The 20883-nt window shown below is 43.0% G+C and overlaps 1 protein-coding gene across 1 annotated transcript in view; it reads right to left on the reverse strand.

Annotated features, from left to right (window-relative positions):
* Window positions 1-1065: 1065 nt before the first annotated feature.
* NME9 (NME/NM23 family member 9) overlaps window positions 1066-20883 on the reverse strand; it is a 28271-nt gene continuing 8453 nt past the window's right edge. The window contains exons 4-12 of the mRNA XM_063662208.1: window positions 18843-18946; window positions 17515-17586; window positions 14915-15031; window positions 13721-13796; window positions 5825-5907; window positions 5431-5523; window positions 4300-4454; window positions 2931-3067; window positions 1066-1130 (exon numbers count right to left, since the gene is read on the reverse strand). Of these exons, the coding sequence (XP_063518278.1) occupies window positions 1066-1130; window positions 2931-3067; window positions 4300-4454; window positions 5431-5523; window positions 5825-5907; window positions 13721-13796; window positions 14915-15031; window positions 17515-17586; window positions 18843-18946 (902 nt within the window). The remainder of the gene's footprint in view (window positions 1131-2930; window positions 3068-4299; window positions 4455-5430; window positions 5524-5824; window positions 5908-13720; window positions 13797-14914; window positions 15032-17514; window positions 17587-18842; window positions 18947-20883) is intronic.

The raw sequence follows: 20883 nt of genomic DNA on the forward strand, positions 1-20883 counted from the left end.
AGCTACTTTTTACTGAAATCCTGTGTCCCTCAAGGGAAGAACTGCAGAGGGATGGCTAAGCCAGGCAATTCAGTGAGAGCTGAAGGCAACCTGGCCCCACTAGGAGCTCTCAGCTTTTAAATTTAGGTGTCAGCCAGAATCAGAAGCCAGAGAAATGGAGGGATGCGTCAAGAAAATTAGATGAACCCTGGTTCCAAATTTAATGTCTAAGCATTGCTTTAGGAACATGCCCTGGTAATGGAGAACTGCAGATGGGAAAATCTGGCAGCATTAAATGACTGTTGGTGTGACTTGGGCAGGCAGTGTGAGGAAGCATTTGGAGCCTATTTATATCTGCCTCGGTATCAGTGTGCCTGGAAGTGTCATAGCCAATCTTGCTGCACTGTTTTCAAGCTCATGGTTACCAAATTAAGTTCTAAAATTGTTTAATTCATAAAGTAGATTTATTGTTGGGGAAACACCATCTCATATAACCCAGTATCCTCTGAGATGACACTTATATCTCACAACAGGATGTAATAACTGATGTTCAATTATTTTGTTAAATCCCAAAGACAGAAAAAAAAACAAAACTGTGTTCTACATACTGTTCAATAAGGCAGAAAAGTATATACTATTCTCTTTCTTTACTTTTTTTTTTTTATTATGAAGATGGAGTCTCACTCTGTCACCCAGGCTGGAATGCAGTGGCATGATCTCGGCTCACTGCAACCTTCACCTCCCGGGTTCAAGCGATCCTCATGCCTAAGCCACCCGAGTAGCTAGATGACAGGTGCATGCCACCACGCCCAGCTAATTTTTTGTATTTTTAGTAGAGACAGGGTTTCACCATGTTGGCCAGGCTGGTGTCAAACTCCTGATCTCAGGTGATCCACCTGCCTCGGCCTCCCAAAGTGCTGGGATTAGAGGCGTGAGCCACTGCGCCCAGCCATATTATTTTCATTGTCTACAAAAGACAGCTAAACCAAAAAGTATTGGTACTCAGAAGAGTAAGTTCCGATTCTGGAGGTCTGTTTTGTGCAGTAGACCCCTGGTCACATGCTCTGGAAGAGCAGCACAGCCATCTCAATCCACATCCTCGGGAAAGCAAAGCGCCTCAGTGGGCCCCGCTGTTGCTTCAGCCTCACCGCCTGTGGGATGACAGATGTTTGGTAGGACTCCTGAAACAGCCCTGTCCCAGACCTTCTGTCCCACCCACCATCCACAAAGAAATGGGAAGTTAAAGGTCAGAGCAGGAGGGCCAGCAAAGAAGTCCTGATATGTGTTAAGGACCAGGAATTAAATAAATTAGAATGGATAACATTGAGCATTTAATTCGTGTCAGATGGCAGACCAAGAGCTTTACATCCTGTCTTTCATCTTCACAACAGCTCTATGATGAAGATTTTTATTATGAAATTATTTGTGGTTATGACGAGTCTATCATTATCTCCATTTCACAGATGACGAAACTGAGGCCCAGAAAAGGTAAGTAACTTTTCAGAGGCTCTTCAGCTGGGGAATAGTGGAGCCAGGATTCAAACCTAGGATTGTCTGTCACCTTGACGCCTGCCTTTTTTTTTAGCAGGAATAGTGCTAAGTACAGTGGAGGCATATGCTGCTCCCCAAAGCTGAGAGAGTGACATATCAGAATAAATGGGCAGAACAGCACCCCAGCCAGGCTGCCAGTGTGTCCAAAGGAGGCTGTGCACTTATTCCCAGGATGTGGTCTGCAGATAGCCCCTTTTCTCATCACCTGAGGCCAAAAAGTCAGTCTCATGATCTTCCAGCACTCCCAACAGCCCAGTGAGAACTTCCCAGCCACCTGCCACAGACTTGGCTCTGAGTACAGCTATTTGCTTCCAGTTACCACCCCCCATTCCCAAAGCTTGAAGGTGCCCCACAACCCTGGACACATAAGGAAATGCATCATGGACTCTCTGAGGGCAGGTCCCAGAGGAAAGCTGGCCTGGAGTGTCAGTGGGTCTCTGATCCACATAGAGCCACACTTCCCAAGATTTCCTGGCTCCCCAACCTCTGTGGCACGCTCAGCTTGTTTCTCAGCTGGCAGTGGGAATAATTCTACTTCACAGAGCAGTGGCAAGTCCACCTATTTTGACTTGGCTGCATTTCAGATCTTGAGACCATGAGCATATCAAACATTTAGGCAAATATATTGATTAAAACCCAAACATTTAGACACACATTTTAGATGTGAATGTGACCTCCCAAGAATCCAACCCTCACATCCTTTGGATTTTCCCAAGATAATCATCTCCCAGCCTCTTCCACTCATTTCATGCTCAAACCAGAGACATGTAATGCAGCAGTTCCACTGGTTGTGGGGTAGACTGAGTCACATGGGCTCCGGACCCCTTGGGGTTCTCACCCAGATTTGGAGGTGGCGATGCCACCTGGCATGCCTTTCCCAGAGGCTGTCTGAATTCTTCCCATGAAGGGAAGCTCCTAAACAACGGTCATGCATTGAAATGTGGGGTTGAGGGAGATGAGGTCACAGCAGGCTCCAGGTTGAGGGCCCTTCCGTATAGCTGCGTTTCTCAGTGAGCCCTTAGGGTTAACATGGAGTGTGTGGAGCAGGTCTGGCCTCTGACTGGCTTTGAGGTAGGCTTCCAGAAAGTTAATGAAATTTTCCCAATGGTTTCCACAGGGAAATGCAAATAAAGTACTTTTTGTAACAAAAATATGACTCCAAGATAAGCAGCAAAAAATTTAATGAGGTATTAAAAAGCAACACTGTTGCTCTATGAGAACACAAAACAGTTTAGTATTGATAATCAAGTTATATAATGGCCTGTATTTTCAGAACAGGACTGTATTAGGTTGAAGACTTAGTTACCAAAAATTATCAATCCCCCACACACTCAAGCACATAGTCACAAATTCCTTGTATCTATGATTTAATAAAGACCAAGTCTGCCTTGATGACTTACCCTGAGGGGCTTCTGTATCTTTGTCTGAAAATTTCAAACTGGGGAAGAGCAATGCCAGTTCTCTGTCAGCATCTTCTCTGTCCTGACTTCCATGGACGGCATTGAAGGGCATTTCTGTGCCATACTGAGCTCGGAGACTGGGAACATTGGCAAAATGTAAAAGAAACAATTGTTTCATTTGAAAAGAAATGTTTTGCTTTCTGGCAACATGATCACCAACTACCAATCAGCACCCTGCATTCCTGTGAAATTGATTTCTCTGCAGGAAATACCAAGAACAGCAGCAATGATAATAGTAGCTGGCATTTATTTGGTCACGGCAGTGTGCTGGGCACATAGTTGGGTACTTTACCTATACGATCCCATTACATTTTCGCCACAGCTCTATGAGGGAGTCTACTGTTACCCCCATTTTAAAGATGCATGATTAATGGTGTAAGCACAGGAGCTGCCATTTTTTCTATATTACTACCAAAGGCTAGCACCATACCAAGTGCTTGATAAAGTTGTGCATAGTTATCCTTACAATAACCTCGTAAGATAATATTGCTATGATTTCCTGTATGTCAAGCACTACTCTCGTTGAGATATATACATGTATGTATACACAATCCTGATGGATACTCATATCCCCATTTTACAGTTGAGAGAACTCAGGCTGAGAAGAGACTTGGCAGTGACCTAAGATCTGAATCCTGAGCTGGCGTTCACTAGCCCAGCCTGCCTCATATAAATGTTCCTGGTCCCCTACAGCTACAAAGTACAACTGCAGTTCCTTGGCCTCTAATTTCTTTCCTGTTGTCTGGGCCTGTCAGCTGCAAAGGCCAAGGTACAGTGGATTTGGATTGCTGGAGCCAAGCTAAATACTCCCAAGTCCAAGGAGCAGGCCAAGCAAGCCCAGTGCAATGTGCAGAACAAGGTACTCAGACTCCCGAGGGCTTCAGGACACCCTGATGGGGAGTAGGTTTGGACGGCGTTGAGACTACAGTGCAGATTCTCAGGCCCTGGCCCAGAGTCTCTGATTGACAGGCTTGAATGGGGCCCTAGAATCTGTATTTTCCTGGGAGTACCCTGTGGAATCCTCTGGCTGAAAAGAGAAAACAGCGACTGAGGAATGAATCCAGAAGCAGCCTTCAGAAGAGGACAGAGCAGGAAGAGGAGGCAGCTCACAGGAGGCACTCAGCAAAGGCTGGGGACTGGAACAGAGGGGGAAGATGTCAGGGTCTCCCCAAATATATGAGAGAGAGGCTCCTGGCCATCAGAGAGTCCCCTGTGTTACCCATGATTTTAGGCTGAACACTGAGTGGGACTCAGCCTCCTGGGATGCAGGTTTTAAGATGGATGAAAGGACCACAGCTGGTGACATCACCTTTCAGGCTGTTCCCTCCTGGCCACATTGGGGTCACAGGGGCCCATGACGGTTCGCCAGGTAGTGACCACGTCCTCGAAGCCCTCAGTCCTGGTGAGGATCAGGAGGTGGCTCGGTCCACTGCACATGTGATGTACCAGGTTCTCAAATGCCTCCTAGGCACAGGGAGGGAAAACAGTGACCAGGGCAGGAGCTGCTAGGGCCTGCAGAGGATCAGCGAGCCCATCTCACCCACGGAATGGGAGGGAGTTAGTGAGCAGCCTTGCTACGAGCCAGTATGCCCGTGGCCACTCAGCCACTGCACCCTGTCTCTGCCTGGCCACCTCTGCCTGCTGTGGAGGGTGTCAGGGATGGGTGGTAGTGACGACCAACCACACTCAGAGAACTCAGAATGACGAGACTTTTAAGTTGACTCATTTGGGAATAAACATGAGATTATATAAGTTAGGCAGAGACATTTAAAAGACCATATCTGTGGAAATCGTGTGATGCTGGATAACCAAGGGCTGAAATATAGTTGGTACTTTTTTTTTTTCATGCAATGCCTCACAACCCTTCCTCCCTCCTCAAGTGACAGTACTCTGGGTTTCCTTCGGGGAACAGCCCTTACCCATTTCATTTGGTCCAAGTTTGACTGACAACCATGGGATGCCTATTCCCCAACACACACACACACCCCTGACCTGAGAGGAAGGGTTCTGACCCAAGCTAAGCCAAGAAGACTCCCAAGCAGGTGGGTCATCAGCAGAAGCAAATGGAAGGTAGTTAGATCTGAGTTATCCAATGGCAGTATCTAAAGTGATATGCTTGAGGCTTTGCTTCGAGATCCCTAGCTTCCTTTTGTCTCCAAGCCCTTCTCATTAAACTCTCCCTTCAATTCTGTGAGTTATGGACTCTCCTTCTAATAAATTCCTTAATTCATTTCTTAGAGTCAAAACCTTTTCTTTGCAACCAAAAAACTTTACCTGATACAGCCTATTGTCATTCTGAGAACAAATTCATGACCCACTTGCTGTTCCTATTTTGGTTCTTCATAATTTCTTCTGTTACACACTAATATCAATCTATAAGCATAATGTTGGAGGAAGAGAAACGACAGTGTGTTGAACTTGTGGAAGTAGATGAGCTGACCTCTCCAGCTTTGTGTTGGTAGAAAAGTCGCACTTCTGCCTCTGTCATGGTTCTCTCTTCATTTGTTAGAATTTCAAACCCAGCTTCCTGAATCTGTAGAATATATATAAATATTCTAAAAGGGTAAATCAAGCCCAAATTCACATTGATTAATTAATTTAGTTGAAAGGTAAAAAATAAAGACAGGCAACATTAAAGGCTGTGGAGACACTGATCCCCATGTTATCTGTCCCAATCAGATTTAACATTTTCATTTACTTGAATGGAGTTTGAGCTACAACCCCTTAGAAGTCATCTTTCTGCACTAAGATGTCACTGTCCAGTGCCCCATCCCTGTTTATCCACAAAAGAGGACACAAGGACAGTGGTGCATGGTAAGTGTTGTCTGTCTTACCTTCATGATAATCTCATCAGTCTTTCCATGGGCCACTGCATCTGGTTTAATGATGGCCAAGGTACAGGTCCTCTCTGATGAAACTAAGCCAAAAAGTGGTGCTGTCAGATGCTGATGTTTGAGGCTCTTGGGAGGCCATCCACAAAAAACAATGCAACCTCTACACAAGGCTCCATTGCACCAAGTGCCAGGCACAGGCTTGGGCTCTCAGAGTTCCCTTCCCTGGCCTCTTAGTTTTGCCCCTGCAAACCTGGACTCTGGTGGATGCACCAGTCTGACTCCAGACCTGAGGCCAGACCTCAACCTCCATCTTGCTGCAAGGAACAGAGACTCAGAGACTGGCTCAATGAACCTGGGCAGGTGGCAGAGGAGGAACATGGGGGAAGGGATTGCTGAAAGACTGCTTGGGACCAGAAATCCAGAAACAACTGAATTGAGTTGGCCTGGGGAGTGGGAAGAAGAGGAGGTATAGGAGAAAGTGAGAGGGGGGTCTGGAGCATGGGCAACACACTGGCTGCCCTCACCCTCTCATGATTCCCAGCCTCTACCTGCTGTCTGCCACGTGCTCTCCTTTCACTCTACTGGCTCCTGTGCCTCTGCTACTTTTTCCCCCTCCTGCCATGTGGCTAAAAATGGCTCCTCCAGGCCCTGAGTCTGCATGATGTTCCATGACTTCTCAGCTCCAGCACATACTACCAGATTGCAGTTTCAGTAGTCTGTCCCCGTTCAAGTTCTCCTGAGAGAAGCCAGATTGCCCCACTCATTGGTTTTAGCCAAGGTACCAGCCCTAGCTCACTGGCCAGTCTGCTGATTGACTGCCCTTGGATGAGCATCCACCAGTCCAATTAGCTATGACAATGAGGGAGGTGCCACAGGATCAGAGTCCACTGCTTAGGCCCACAGGAGCTGTAGGGAGGTCTGTGTCTAGTCCATGAGCCCACCTCCATTGTCCTGCTTCTGTTATAGAAACTTGTCTTCGGTGAGTTATCTACACTCCCCACAGAATCATCATTCTCCCATCACCTATTTTGTTTCTCAGCTTTTACATTGGTTGTGTTGAAATGAAACAAGACAATATCTACATTTAAAGAGGGCTTCTACTCTGAAAAATCTCAAAAACATGTACTGCAAAAATATAAATCATTTCAAGCAACAAATCTGTTATTTCTTTCTGAGATTACTATTTCTAACATGTTATGAATATTTAGATTTTAAGAGAGTTTTACAATAAGTTCCATTATAAATTGATTAGTGAGATCACCTAGAGGTAGAGGAAGAAGAAAAGAGACCAAAGCAGGGGCCTGGGGTGCTCCAGGTTAAAAGGGCAGCACAAGAAAAGCCAATGAAGGAGAAACTGAGGGGAGGCCAGAGACATAGAAGGAAAACAAGAAAAGTTGTGACATCCCAGAAACCGGAAGAGAAGGTTTTGAGAAGGAAGACATTGTGAACATCATCCCATTCTGCAGAAAAATCCCATAAGTTATGCACTGGAAACTACCTGTTGGTGCCACCAGTGACCACCATTTCAGGAAGTAGTGAGCGCAGAGGCCAGATTGCAGCAGGTCGGGGCATGAATGGAAAGTGAAGGTGGCCTAGAGTGTGGACAAAGGAAGCCTGGCTGTGAATAAGAGGAAGGCTAAGGGCAAGGGCGGTATCTTAGATGGTTTTCTAGGTGGGAGAGACTTGATTTGGGAGGAAATCATGGAGGAGGGAAGAAAGAGGAGATGATGCAACAGGGGAGCAACAAATGTCTCCTGCAGAATCACAATCACTGATTTTCTCTTCACCCTTGAAGTTTTGCTGTCCTAAACGGTGCCTTCTCCCTTGTTAGAATCCAGCTCAAACAATTCTTATTCTCCACACATGTAAAAACAGCCTTTCTATTTCAAGCAATAATTTAAAAAATCTTCCTCCTCTTATCAACACAGTTCCTGAGCCTAATTCTGGTTTTCGCTCGTGTCTCAGTTACCACCAAGAGACACCGTCCCAGCAACAGCTTTCCTAACTCTTAGCTTTTCTTCATTTTGTCAGGTCAAGTTGTTCTCATATGAAAGGTTCAGGAAGTACTGTGATACCCAGGAGTGTAAAATCTGCAAGTTAATATTTGGAGAATACAGGAAAGAGGTTGTAGGGCTCTGGGAAGGAAAGGTTTTCTAATGTTTAAGAAAGAGGTGAAAAAAGAAGCTTGAGCTTTTTTAAAAAGTTCAAATAAGAACTAAGGAAATAACAGCATCATTGCTTTCAATGTTGCTACCCTCCATTTTATTACATGCAGCTTTTTTGATGCCTGGTAATTGCAATGAAAGTCACACCTGTTATATTTGAACATAATCAAAACGCTGTGAAATGTGCCCAAAATGCTGATAAAGATCCAAAGAGATTTGACACAGTATGTTTGAAGTCAAGTGACTGGAGACAGAATATTTTATGGTTAAACTTCCCAGAGTCATTCCAATTTATCTAGCAACAGGCTTCTCAATAGAAACTATATAGGCCAGGAGGCAGTGGAATGACATTTCCAAAATACTGAAAGAAAAAAAAAAAAAACTGTCATCCAAGAATACTGTACCCAGCAAAGCTATCCTTCAAATATGAAGGTAGGCCAGGCGTGGTGGCCCAGCACTTTGGGAGGCTGAGGTGGGCAGATCACCTGATGTCTGAGGTTCAAGACCAGCCTGACCAACAGGGCAAAACCCTGTTTCTACTAAAATACAAAAAAAATTAGCCAGGTTTGGTGGCACATGCCTGTAAACCCAGCTACTGGGGAGGCTGAGGCGTCAGGAGAATCACTTGAACCCAGGAGGCAGAGGTTGCAGTGAGCCAAGATTGTGCCCACTGCACTCCAGCCTGGGTGACAGAGTAAGACTCCATCTCAAACAAAAAAAAAAAAAAGGGAATGCCTAAGGAAATCTTTAATCTGAAAGAAAAAAATACTAATATGCAAAAAGAAGATATTTGAGGTATAAAACCCACTGTTGGCTGGGCACAGTGGCTCACGCCTATAATCCCAGCATTTTGGGAGGCCAAGGCAAGTGGATCACTCAAGGCTAGGAGATCAAGACCAACCTGGCCAACATGGTGAAACCCTGTCTCTACTAAAAATACAAAAATTAGCTGGGCATGGTGGCACACACCTGTAATCCCAGCTACCCAGGAGGCTGAGGCATGAGAATCACCTGAGCCCAGGAGGCGGAGGTTGTAGTAAGCTAAAATCGCACCATTGCACTCCAGCCTGGGTGAGAACTAGAGTGAGCCAAGATCATGCCCACTGCACTCCAGCCTGGGTGACAGAGCTAGACTGTCTCAAAAAAAAAAAAAAAAAAAAGGCCAGATGCAGTGGCTCACACCTATAATCCCAGCACTTTGGGAGGCCAAGGTGGGCGGATCACCTGAGGTCAGGAGTTCCAGACCAGCCTGACCAACATGGAGAAACCCCATCTCTACTAAAAATACAAAATTAGCCAGGTGTGGTGGTCCATGCCTGTAATCCCAGCTAATTGGGAGGCTGAGGCAGGAGAATCACTTGAACCCGGGAGGCGGAGGTTGTGGTGAGCCAAGATCGTGCTAGCCTGGGCGACGAGTGAAACTCCATCTCAAAAAAAAAAGATACCAAGACCCAACTATATGCGCCTACAAGAAACCCACTTTACCCATAAAGACACATAGACTGAAAGTGAAGGCATGGAAAAAGATATTCATTGCAAGTGGAAACCAAAAGAGAGCAAGAGAAACTATACTTAGATCAGAGAAGGTCACTATATAATGATAAAGGAGTCAGTTCATCAAGAGTAACAATTATAAATATCTACCCAACACCAGAACACTCAAGTATATAAAACAAACATTAATAGATCTAAAGGGAAAGATAGACTGCAATACAGTAATACAATATTGCAACACATAGGGTACTTCAACACCCTACTGTTAGTAATGGACAGATCATTCAGACAGAAGACAAACGTCGTAGTCAAACTGCATACTAGACCAAACAGACCTAACTGATATTTACAGAAGATTTCACCCAACTGCTACAGAAAAGACATTATTTTCATCAGCATGTGGAATATTCTCCAGCATAGAGCAAATTATAAGCCACAAAACTAGTCACAACAAATTCAAAAAAGCAGAAATCATATATGTCTTTTCTGACCACAGTGAAATAAAATTAGAAATCAATAGTAAGAGGAACCTCAGAAAATACATAAACACATGAAAATTAAACAACATACTCATGAACAACAAATGCATCAGAGAAAAAAAGGAAAATTTTTAATTTCTTGAAACAAATGAAAATGGAAATACACATCCAAAATCTACAGGATACAATAAAAGGAGTAATACAGTAAAGGGGAAGTTTGTAGCAATAAATGCTTACATCAAAAAATGTAGGAAGACTTCAAATAACCTAATGGATGCACCCAAATGCACTAAAAAAGCAATAACAAACCAAACCCCCAATTAGTACTAGGAAGCAAATAATAAAGATCAGAGCAGAAATAAATGAAATTTAGCCTAAAAAATACAGAAAAATCAATGAAGCAAAAAGTTGATTTTTTGAAAAGATAAAATCAACGAACCTTTAGCCAGACTAAGAAAAAAGATGACCCAAATAAAATCACAAAGAAAATGGAGACATAACAATGGAAACCACAGAAATATAAAGAATCATTAGACACTGTTATGAACAACTATACACCAACAAATTTGAAAACCTAAAAGAAATAGATAAATTCCTGGATACATGCAGTCTACCAAGATTGAATGATGAAGAAATAGAAAACCTCAACAAACCAGTAACAAATAACAAGATCACAACTGTAATAAAAAGTCTTCTGCCAAAGAAAATCTCAGGACCTGATGGCTTCAATTCTAAATTCTACTGAACATTTAAAGAATAACTAATACCAATTATACTCAAACTCTTCAAAAAAATTTCAAGAGGAGGGAAAACTTCCAAACTCATTCTGTGAGGCCAGAATTGCCCTGATAGCAAAACCAGACAAGGACACAACAAAACGAGAAAACTAGGCCGATATCCTTGATGAACATAGATGAAAAAGTCCTAAACAAAATACTAACAAACCAACTTCAACAACACATCAAAAAGATCATTCACTATGTGGGATTCATCCCAGGGATGTAAAAAGGGTTCATCATATGTAAATCAATAAATGTGATTCATCAAATCGTTAACAGAACCAAGAACAAAAACCATATAATCATTCCAATAGATGCTGAAAAATCATTCAATAAAATTTGAATTCCCTTTGTGATAAAAACCTTCAAAACACTGGGTATAGAAGGAACATACCTCAAAACAATAAAAGCCATATATAACAAACCCACAGCCAGCATCAGTGAGTGGGGAAGATTTCAAAGCCTTCCCTCAAAGATCTCGAATAAAACAAGGATGCCTGCTTTTACCACTTTAATTCAAAGACCCCACCAAAAAACTGTTAGAACTGATAAACGAAATCAGTAAAGTTGCAGGATACAAAATCAACACACAAAACCCGTAGCATATGTATATACCAACAGCAAACAATCTGAAAAAGAAACCAAGAAAGCAATCCCATTTACAATAGCTACAAAGAATATAAAAATGTAGACTTCAATTTAACCAAAAGATGTGAAAGCTCTCTACAAGGAAAACTGTGATACACTGATGAAAGAAATTGAAGAGGACACACACACACAAATGGAAAGATATTCCATGCTGATGGATTGAGAGAATTAATATTGTTAAAATGTTAATAGTGCCCAAGGCAATTTACAGATTCAATGCAATCCCTATCAAAATACCAATGACATTCTTCTCAGAAATAGAAAATATATTCCTAAAACTTATATGGAACCACAAAAGACCCCAAATAACCAAAGCCATCCTGAGCAAAAATAACAAACCTGGAGGCATCACACTACCTGACTTCAGATTATACTACAAAGCTATAGTGACCAAAACAGCAAAATACTAGCATAAAAAGAGACACAAAATAGCGAACCCAGATGTAAATCCACACATTTATAGCCAGCTCATTTTCAACAAAGGTGCCAAGAACATACAATGGTGAAAAGGATATTCTCTTCAATAAATGGTGCTGGTTAAACTGAATAACCATATGCAGAAGAATGAAACTATACCCCTATTTCTCACCATATACAAACACAAAATCAAAATAGATTAAAAGCATAATTCTAAGACCTGATATTATGAAACTATCAAAAGACAACATTGGGGAACTGCTCCAGGATACTGGTCTGAGCAAAGATTTTTTGTGTAATACCTCAAAAGCATAGGCAACCAAAGCAAAAATAGATAAATGAGATCACATCAAGCAAAGAAGCTTCTGCAAAGCAAAGGAGACAATCAACAAAGTGAAGAGACAACCCACAGAGTGGGAGAAAATATTTGCAAACTATCCCTCCGACAAGGGATTAATAACCAGAATATATAAGGAGCTCAAACAGCTTAAAAGCAAAAAGAAAGATAATCTGATTTTTAAATGGGCGAAAGATCTGAGTAGACATTTCTCCAAAAAAAAGACATAAAAATGGCCAGTGGGTATATGAAAAAGGTGCTCAATATCACTAATCATCAGGGAAATGCAAATCATAAAATCACAATAAGATGTCATCTCACCCCAGTTAGAATGGGGACTATTTAAAAAAAAAAAAGGGAGGCCAAGTGTGGTGGCTCACGCCTGTAATCCCAGAACTTTGGGAGGCCAAGGTGGGTGGATCACCTGATGTAAGGAGTTCAAAACCAGCCTGGCCAACATGGCGAAATCCAGTCTCTACTAAAAATGTAAAAATTAGCCAGGTATGGTGGCGGGTGCTTGTAATCCCAGCTACTCAGGGAGGCTGAGGCACGAGAATTGCTTGAACCTGGGAGGCAGAGGTTGCAGTGAGCCAAGATCGCACCACTGCACTGCAACCTGGGCGACAGAGGGAGACTCCGTCTCAAAACAAAACAAAGCAAAACAAAAAAAAGAATAATGAGGTGAGGATGTAGAGAAAGGGGAATGTTCATATACTGCTGGTATGAATGTAAATTAGCACAGCCACTGTAGAAAACAGTATGGAGGTTCCTGAAAAAACAAAACTAGAACTACCATATGATCCAACAATCCCGCTACTATGTATGTATCCAAAAGAGAGGAAATCAAGAGATATCTGCACTCCCGTGTTTATTGCAGCAGTATTCACAATAGCCAAAATATGGAATCAACCTAAGTGCCCATCAATGGATGAATAAAGAAAATGTGGTGTATATACACAAGGGAATATTATTCATTAATTAAAAAGATTAAAATCCTGTCATTTGTGGCAACATGGATAGAACTGGAGATCATGTTAAGTGAAATAAGCCCCCAAGCAAAGAATAACAAATAGCACATGTTCTTACTCATATGTGGGAACTTAAAAAATGGATCTCATGAAGATAGAGAGTAGATTGGTGATTACCAGAGGCCAGGGAGTGGAGAGAGAGGAATGAAGAGAGGTTGATTAATAGGTACAATCTACAGATAGAGAGAAGAAATCAGACCTGGTATTCAAGAAATCAGTAGGGTGACTATAGTTAACATTAATCTTTTGTACATTTCAAAATAGCTAGAAGAAAATAATTTGGATATCCATAGCATAAAGAAAAGATAAATATTTAAGGTGATGGATATCCCAGTTACCCTGATTTAATTACATGAATGTATCAAATTATCTCATGTACTCTGAAAATATGCACATCTATTATATATCAATTTTTAAAAGAAAATTATGAACCATTAAAAAATCTCAGAGTTCAGATTGCTCAGTAAACTGAATACTCATCTATTTTAAACATATATAAAATCTGAGTCTGCTTTGCTTTTTTCCCTTGCTCATTGGTTCTGCACTCACCCATGTCCTCATCTTCACCATTGTTCTTTCCATGGGAAACACATTCATCTCCATCAGAAAGAGCCTCATCTTTAATCTAGTACAAATTGGTCATTAAAAGAAAGTAGTTAGCTAATTAACATTACCACTAAGACCCTCAAAAACCTGTAGAAACTAAAAAAAGCAAAGCTCCAAAACACAGAGAAAAAAATGTCAAAATTATCAGTCTTGGAAACTTTACAGGACCCTTTTTGGTAGTTGGGTGATGGTGTGGGACTGACAGAATTAGAATACAAGAAAATCCATGCTTAAGTTTTAGAGTCTGCCTCTTTTCATAAGCATTAAGTAGAGATAGTTGATAAGAAGACAAAGAATTGAAATGTAAGTAAATATTAAGAGATTGACTATGCAGTACAGAGAAGCCATAAAGAGATAATATTCCCTTGGAGGAGGCACATGAAAATGTTAGCATTTGCAGTTTTCTTTTGTGAGGGAAAATGGCCAGTTTTCTTGGGAAAAATATGATTTGATTCTAATCCATTCTCTAAAAATGGAGCTTTGCTATTTGGAATTTAATAAGAAAACTTGAACAATGAACATGGAATGGTGTTGAGTCACATTTGCCAGATGTTCAAAGCACCAGGAAATACCTCTCTACCTACGGTATGTTGATTTTCAAAGGCAGCCAATTATTTGAAGAACTGGCAGTCAATGTTATCATGGAAATAATGTATCAAAATCACAAGCTTTGCTGATTCTATTTCTCATGATAATGACAGACCTTAATTTCTAAGTTAAAGAAATGAGCCCTCTGAGTTCACAAGTAAAACCTTCAGGAATATGAGCCAGTGGGTCACTAGGAGAGATTTCACCTCGAGGCTGAGAGGAGCCCAGGAAAGCTGACTTCTCCTACCCACCACTCCATTCTGTAACTTGATTTTCATTTCTGAATTCATTGTTAAGGGTTGAAGTGGGAGATGAAAGGGAAATGGATAAAATAAAGCGCTCTGGATGAAAGAGATGGCTTTTATAAGAAGGTTTCAAAATGCACACATATCACCAGGGCACAGTGCATGAGGAACAGACCCAGGTGAAACTTTTATGAAGCTGTCCACCAACAGCTCCAGGAGAGTCAGGTGAAGGGATGGGGACTGCTGATCTCGCCCTACTAGCGCACTTGTGAGTTAGGTGCTTGTAGAAGTGACCTCCAGTTACCACTTTCCGTTCTCTGCCTTCAGCCAGCACTTTCTTTTCAGCCTCCAGCTGGTCTAGGATGGTTTTCTGCAGCAGTGGGGCATTTGCTCCTCTAACCACAGCCACCAGTTCTCCTCCCTAGAATACGTTACAAACAGCATGAAATACTCTTGGCAAATAATTAATCTCTTGCAAGAGATGGCAAGATTGTCTAGGAGTGTGCTCAAGATCAAGGTCCCTCAACCCCAGGCCTGTAGCAGGGTGCTCACTTCTGCTCCCCTCCCTTGGCAGGACACCCTCAGGTCTGCTCCTAGGTTTTTTGTTTGTTTGTTTGTTTGTTTGAGACGGAGTCTTGCTCTGTCGCCCAGACTGGAGTGCAGTGGCGTGATCTTGGCTCACTGCAAGCTCCACCTCCCAGGTTCACAGCATTCTCCTGCCTCAGTCTCCCGAATAGCTGGAACTACAGGTGCCCACCACCACACCTGGCTAATTTTTTTGTATTTTTAGTAGAGACGGGGTTTCACTGTGTTAGGCAGGATGGTCTCGATCTCCTGACCTTGCGATCCGCCTGTCTCGGCCTCCCAAAGTGTTGGGATTACAGGCGTGAGCCACCGCGCCCGGCCAGTCTGCTCCTAGTTTTAAATGATTTCTCTTTTTCTGATCTCTACCTTCTAGGCCATGCCACTCCTTTCAAAGCTTCCTTCAGGGTAACCAGCAGTTCATTAAGGGAGGAACAATACGTAGTAAGTTATGAGTGACTAAGTGTAGCTTACACATGACTTATTCATTCAACAAATATTATTGAACACTTACTATACCAAGCACTAAGGCAGAGGCAAAGAATATAAACATTAAACATGAAAAAACATAGCTGCAGCCTTCATGAATGGGTAGTAGAGTGGGGAGAGGGATGGCTGGCCAAGCTGAAGAAACAATTACAATACTATAAAATAATTGCTGTAATAGGGAAACTTATAAGGTGCTTGGAACTTGGGGCAAGAATTGCCAGCATCATCTGAGATGGTCAGGGAAGACTTCACAGGCCAGGTGGTATTTGGGATGAACCTGAGTTTCCGCTTTAACTCTTTCAAAAGTCTATTTATTTATTTATGAGATGGAGTTTCGCTCTTGTTGCCCAGGCTGGAGTTCAGTGGTGTGGTCTCGGCTCACTGGAACCTCCGCCTCTTGGGTTCAAGTGATTCTCCTGCCTCAGCCTCCTAAGTAGCTGGGATTACAGACACCCGCCACCAGGCCTGGCTCATTTTTGTATTTTTAGCAGAGACAGTGTTTCACCACGTTGGCCAGACTGGTCTCAAACTCCTGACCTCAGGTGATCTGCCTGCCTCGGCTTCCCAAAGTGCTGGAATTACAGGTGTGAGCCACTGCACCCAGCCAAAAGTCTCTACGTTTGTACTCACAAAGAAATGGATCTGGAGAGGGAGAAGTTCACATAGAGTGGGTCCTCCTTCCATTTCCATCCCATCCCTCAGTGGGCCACCATAGGGTTGAAGATTGTGGTCCATGTTCCCATACAGCCAATTAGGATTTATGTTTTAATTGCTATGGGCTCAAGCAATTAAGCCATTTTGGTAATGATCCCATTTCTGCAGCTGAGCTCTGATGTCAGGTGTGTCTGGGGCATGCTCATCTCTGAGCTCCTTCCTACTTCTCCCTCCTTTCCTCCCAACCATGTTATCTCATGTAAGTTCAGTCTCCCTACTAAAATCCAAAGCTCAAATAATGTTTTATCATAAGTTTCCAATTTGTAATACTTGCAGTGCTGAGGCCAGGAGGCTGAAGTTTTCCAAATTAAACAACCCTAGCCTGGTGTTCAGAGACCTGGTTGAGTAGATCCCAGTATTCCTGACTCTACAATGAGGGGGCTGGTCTGAGTGAGGAGGTATATCGATCCATTGCCATCTGAGCCTGGCAGGTGGCCTAAACCTAGGAAGCCAAGTGTGAAACAGTGGGCCCTAAGGGGCATGGAGCTGGACCATATCCAGCTGGTCCAAATTATATTTTCAAAACACTGGGCCACTTGGTTTTCCTCAATAGTCCCTCTCATTTCTAACTTTCTGTAAACATATCTTCACATTTTCTGATTAAATCAAAGTGAATGAAGAGCTTGTCTGCCCCATAAAGGAGTATCTATTTTTACTAAAAATTTCCCTTTCTGGAGCAAAGAATAGAAATCTTGAAACCCTGTGCTCTGAGAGTGAAGCCTCAGTCGAGAGTATTCATGAGCCAAAAAGGAGCATGTACATTTGAGTGACTGGTACTCTCTCCCCGTGTACAGCAAGTCAGGAAGGCTACCCCAGCACAGTGACCACCAGGGTGCTGTGTTATCCACCTCCTTGGGCACAGGGCCCTCAGGCCACCATCCTAGTCAGCAGCTTGTATCACCAGTTAGACTTGGGGGTGGGGATGTCTGTATGTAGCCAACATCATAAAAACAGACTGGGAGGCATCAGAGAAAACAGCATCACTTGTTTGAATCTGTGAGGCCTCTTGGTGGTTCCCATTAATTTTCCCAGAGAGAATTAATGTCAGTGAGATGCTTCTATTTTGAACTCTAATGATTTGCAATCGTCAAATAGTTCTGATTCTGAAAATGTACTTACTGCATAAAACAGAAAGGTTGGCTCACACTTCCCTCTGTACTTTTCGAGGACATCAAGACGATCTGCCTCTGCCTAAAGAAAACCACTATCAGCAGGTACCCTGGGTGCAGGGGGTGCAGGGCCCGATTGATTGGTGGGAAACCACACAGGGAAGTGAACACCCCCAGGACTGACTTCCCCAGGTAGAGCCCCAATTTGCTCTCATGCTGTTCCTGCTAATCAGAGCTGTCCTATAAAATTGCAGACATGTACTCTCTTGAAGAATCAAATGAGGAAGCAAGAGTATCTCCTACCCCACCCGGCTACTGCACCAGTCCAAGGGAGCGCTACTGGCTAATGTCCTTCTGCAGCCATGACTGACAACCGAGGTGAAGGTCCTCAGGCACCACCTTCATTGTCTGAGAAACCTGCTGCACATGGGCATAAGAGATCCCCCATGCAAGCCCTTCTACAGCACACTGCCTATGGAAGCACCAAGACTGGCTGCCAAAGGAGGAACTGCAGAGTCCTTGAAGTCCAACTTCTTGAGTGATTAGTGTAAGTTATATTTTCTCCTGTCTTCCCTGCCTATGAACCTCAAACCCATGCAGCATATCAACAGTGTCTCTTGCACACTTCTCTGGAATTTATTCCCATTTCCATACATTCATCCAAATAAATATTTGCTAAAAGTTCCCCTTTATGGAGCAGAGGATGGAAATCTTAAAACTCTTTGCTCTGAAAATGACATTTCAGTCAACAGTGTTCACGAGCCAAGAAGGAGATGTGGCTGGGGTGGTGGCTCACGCCTGTAATCCCAACACTTTGGGATGCTGTGGTGGGAGGATTGCTTGAGCCTGGGAGTTCTAGACCAGCCTGGGCAATATAATGATACCTTGTATCTACAAAAAGTTAAAAAATTAGTCAAGCATGGTGGCATGTGCCTATATAGTCCCAGCTAGTTGGGCAGCTGAGGTGGGAGGATCATTTGAGGCTGGGAGGCAAAGGCTGCAGTAAGTCGTGATACCACCGCTGCACTCCAGCCTGGGTGACAGGACAAAGAAAAAAGAAGAGGGAGAATATGCATTTGAGTGACATACATTTCTTCTCTTCATATAGCACCAAGAACTGCTCAAGCCAAGAGGGACATAGGGTGGTGGGATGGGGAATAGGAACCTTCATAACTAGAGAAATTAGAAAGTATCATGACAGTATCAACAAAAAGTCCACACTGATTCCTTTTTAATGACCTGAGAAAGGCCACTCTCACACTTCTCCTTCCTGACTCTTTTAAATTTTTAAATTATTTTTACAATGTTGTATGACTGTTGGCTGAGAGAGAATCTTACTAATGCAAAGTGCAGAAGGTCCAGGCCGACCTCGATCCTCATCTTCTGGAAGAGGCTCACCACAGGTTTGCAGGGGCCACACCAGCCTTGATAGACATCAACAACTGTGTGGAACCAAGAAGCAGGAACATTCAGTGGATGTCAGCGCCCACCACACCAGGCAAAATTTATACCTGTACATTCTAACCCCCCTCAAATGGACATTCATTTGCCGGGATATCTAATGGTTAAAGGGATTTACTATCCCATGAGATGATAAGCCAGCATGGAAACACAGCTAGCCCTCATTCTTATGAACTTGGTATACTGAATTCTAAATACAGTATAAGCATAGCAGAAAATAATTTTTCTAACATGGCTCCTTTATCTTAAAGGTTCTTCAGGCTACATTCAGGGTTAGGCCGAACACAGGGTGGCCCTCAGTTATATTGGAATTAGACTGAAACTGTCTATTCTAAAAAGGAGAGGTCACTGTAGGTGACCCAGCAGCACACAATTGACTTGTATGTAATCCTTTGATAACAAACACAGGTTTGACCTTTTCCTCTGATGAATTAAAAGCCACTTTCTTTGGGTGGAACAGAGTTTTATCTACTTTAGAAAAATCAACATTTTTCTCCCAGAAAGTGAGCCTGATAGAGAGCTAGAGAGAAACTTGGATACCTTTTTCTTCTTTAGTCCCAATCTATAGTACATGTCAGGGCTGGATGTAAGGGAACCCTCTCATCTGAGTGTTGTGAACCATGTGATCGACAGGAAGCTAAGCAAACCAAGCCAACTCCTGTCTACTGGATTTGTGCAGGGCCTGCCCCACGTGGCTGTGAAGCAGCAGCAAGGGCTAGATGGTGACATACCAGTGGCCATATTTTAGAGGAGGGATATCTGCCAAAACGCCTCAACACTCCCAGAGTTCATGCCTGTTCCACACAGGTGAGCATTTCTGTTGAACCGCTAAAGTAGCATAGTCACAGGGAGATAGTGTCAAAATTGCTAATAATTGATTAGCTCTGCCAATTTTAATAGTGTGCAATTTGTGATTTTACTTATTGAAGACTCACATTTCAAAATTTTCCCATCAAGTGAGAACTATTAATATAACACAATATAAATTGTCATGACTAAAGTTAGTATAGAAACTGGTGGCACTGTACTAACACTGTTCTATACTAACCAGGGAAGGAAGGCTTCCCATGAAGAGGTGACTTGCACTGGGCATTGTAGAGAGCCCAGGCTTGAATGGGCAGAGAGGGAGACTGTGGTGCAAAGGATGGGCAGCCAGGCACAGGTGGCAGACTCAGGGACCCCTGGGCAGCCTGCTAGACCAGACCTGCCCAAGGTGGTGTGGTAGGAAGTGGTGGCAGGAATCACTGGAGAAATCTGGAATGTGAGGCTTGAGGAGCTGTATCCTGAATCACTAGGCAATGAGGATTCACAGTAAGTATTAGAAGAGGGAGCTAATATCTTGGACTTGCCTGCATCCAGAATTGTAAGAAATAAATTTCTGTTCTTTATATACTACCTATCTGTAGTGTCCTGTTACAGCAGCATAAACAGACTAAGCTATTCTGCTTTAGCTGCAAGAGGGCAGGTGCACTTTGCTTTTCTCTAAAAAGCCCAGTGAGATGGATATCATTATTGCACTATGCAGATGAGGAAACTGAAGTTCAAAGAGGTGAAGTCATGGACCTAAGGTAAGAAAGCAAATTCTCAAGCAGTATAGCTTAGTCCATTTATGCTGCTGTAATGGGACACTACAGACTGGGCAGTTTATAATGAACAGAAACTTATTTATCACAGTTCTGGAGGCTGGCAAGTCCAAGATCAAGGTGCCAGCAGGTTTGGTGGTCAGGTAAGGGCTGCATCCTCTGGAGGAGAATTATACTGTGTCCTCACATGACAGAAGTCAAGGGCAAAAGGAATAAACTCCTTCCATCAAGCCCTTTTATAAGGGCACTTAATGCCACTCATGAAGGGCACTACTCCCCTTTTAAAGGCCCCACCTCTTAAAACCATTACTTTGGACATTCAGTTTCAACACCTG

Source organism: Pongo pygmaeus, chromosome 2, assembly GCF_028885625.2.
Source record: "Pongo pygmaeus isolate AG05252 chromosome 2, NHGRI_mPonPyg2-v2.0_pri, whole genome shotgun sequence".
Taxonomy (NCBI): Eukaryota; Metazoa; Chordata; class Mammalia; order Primates; family Hominidae; genus Pongo; species Pongo pygmaeus.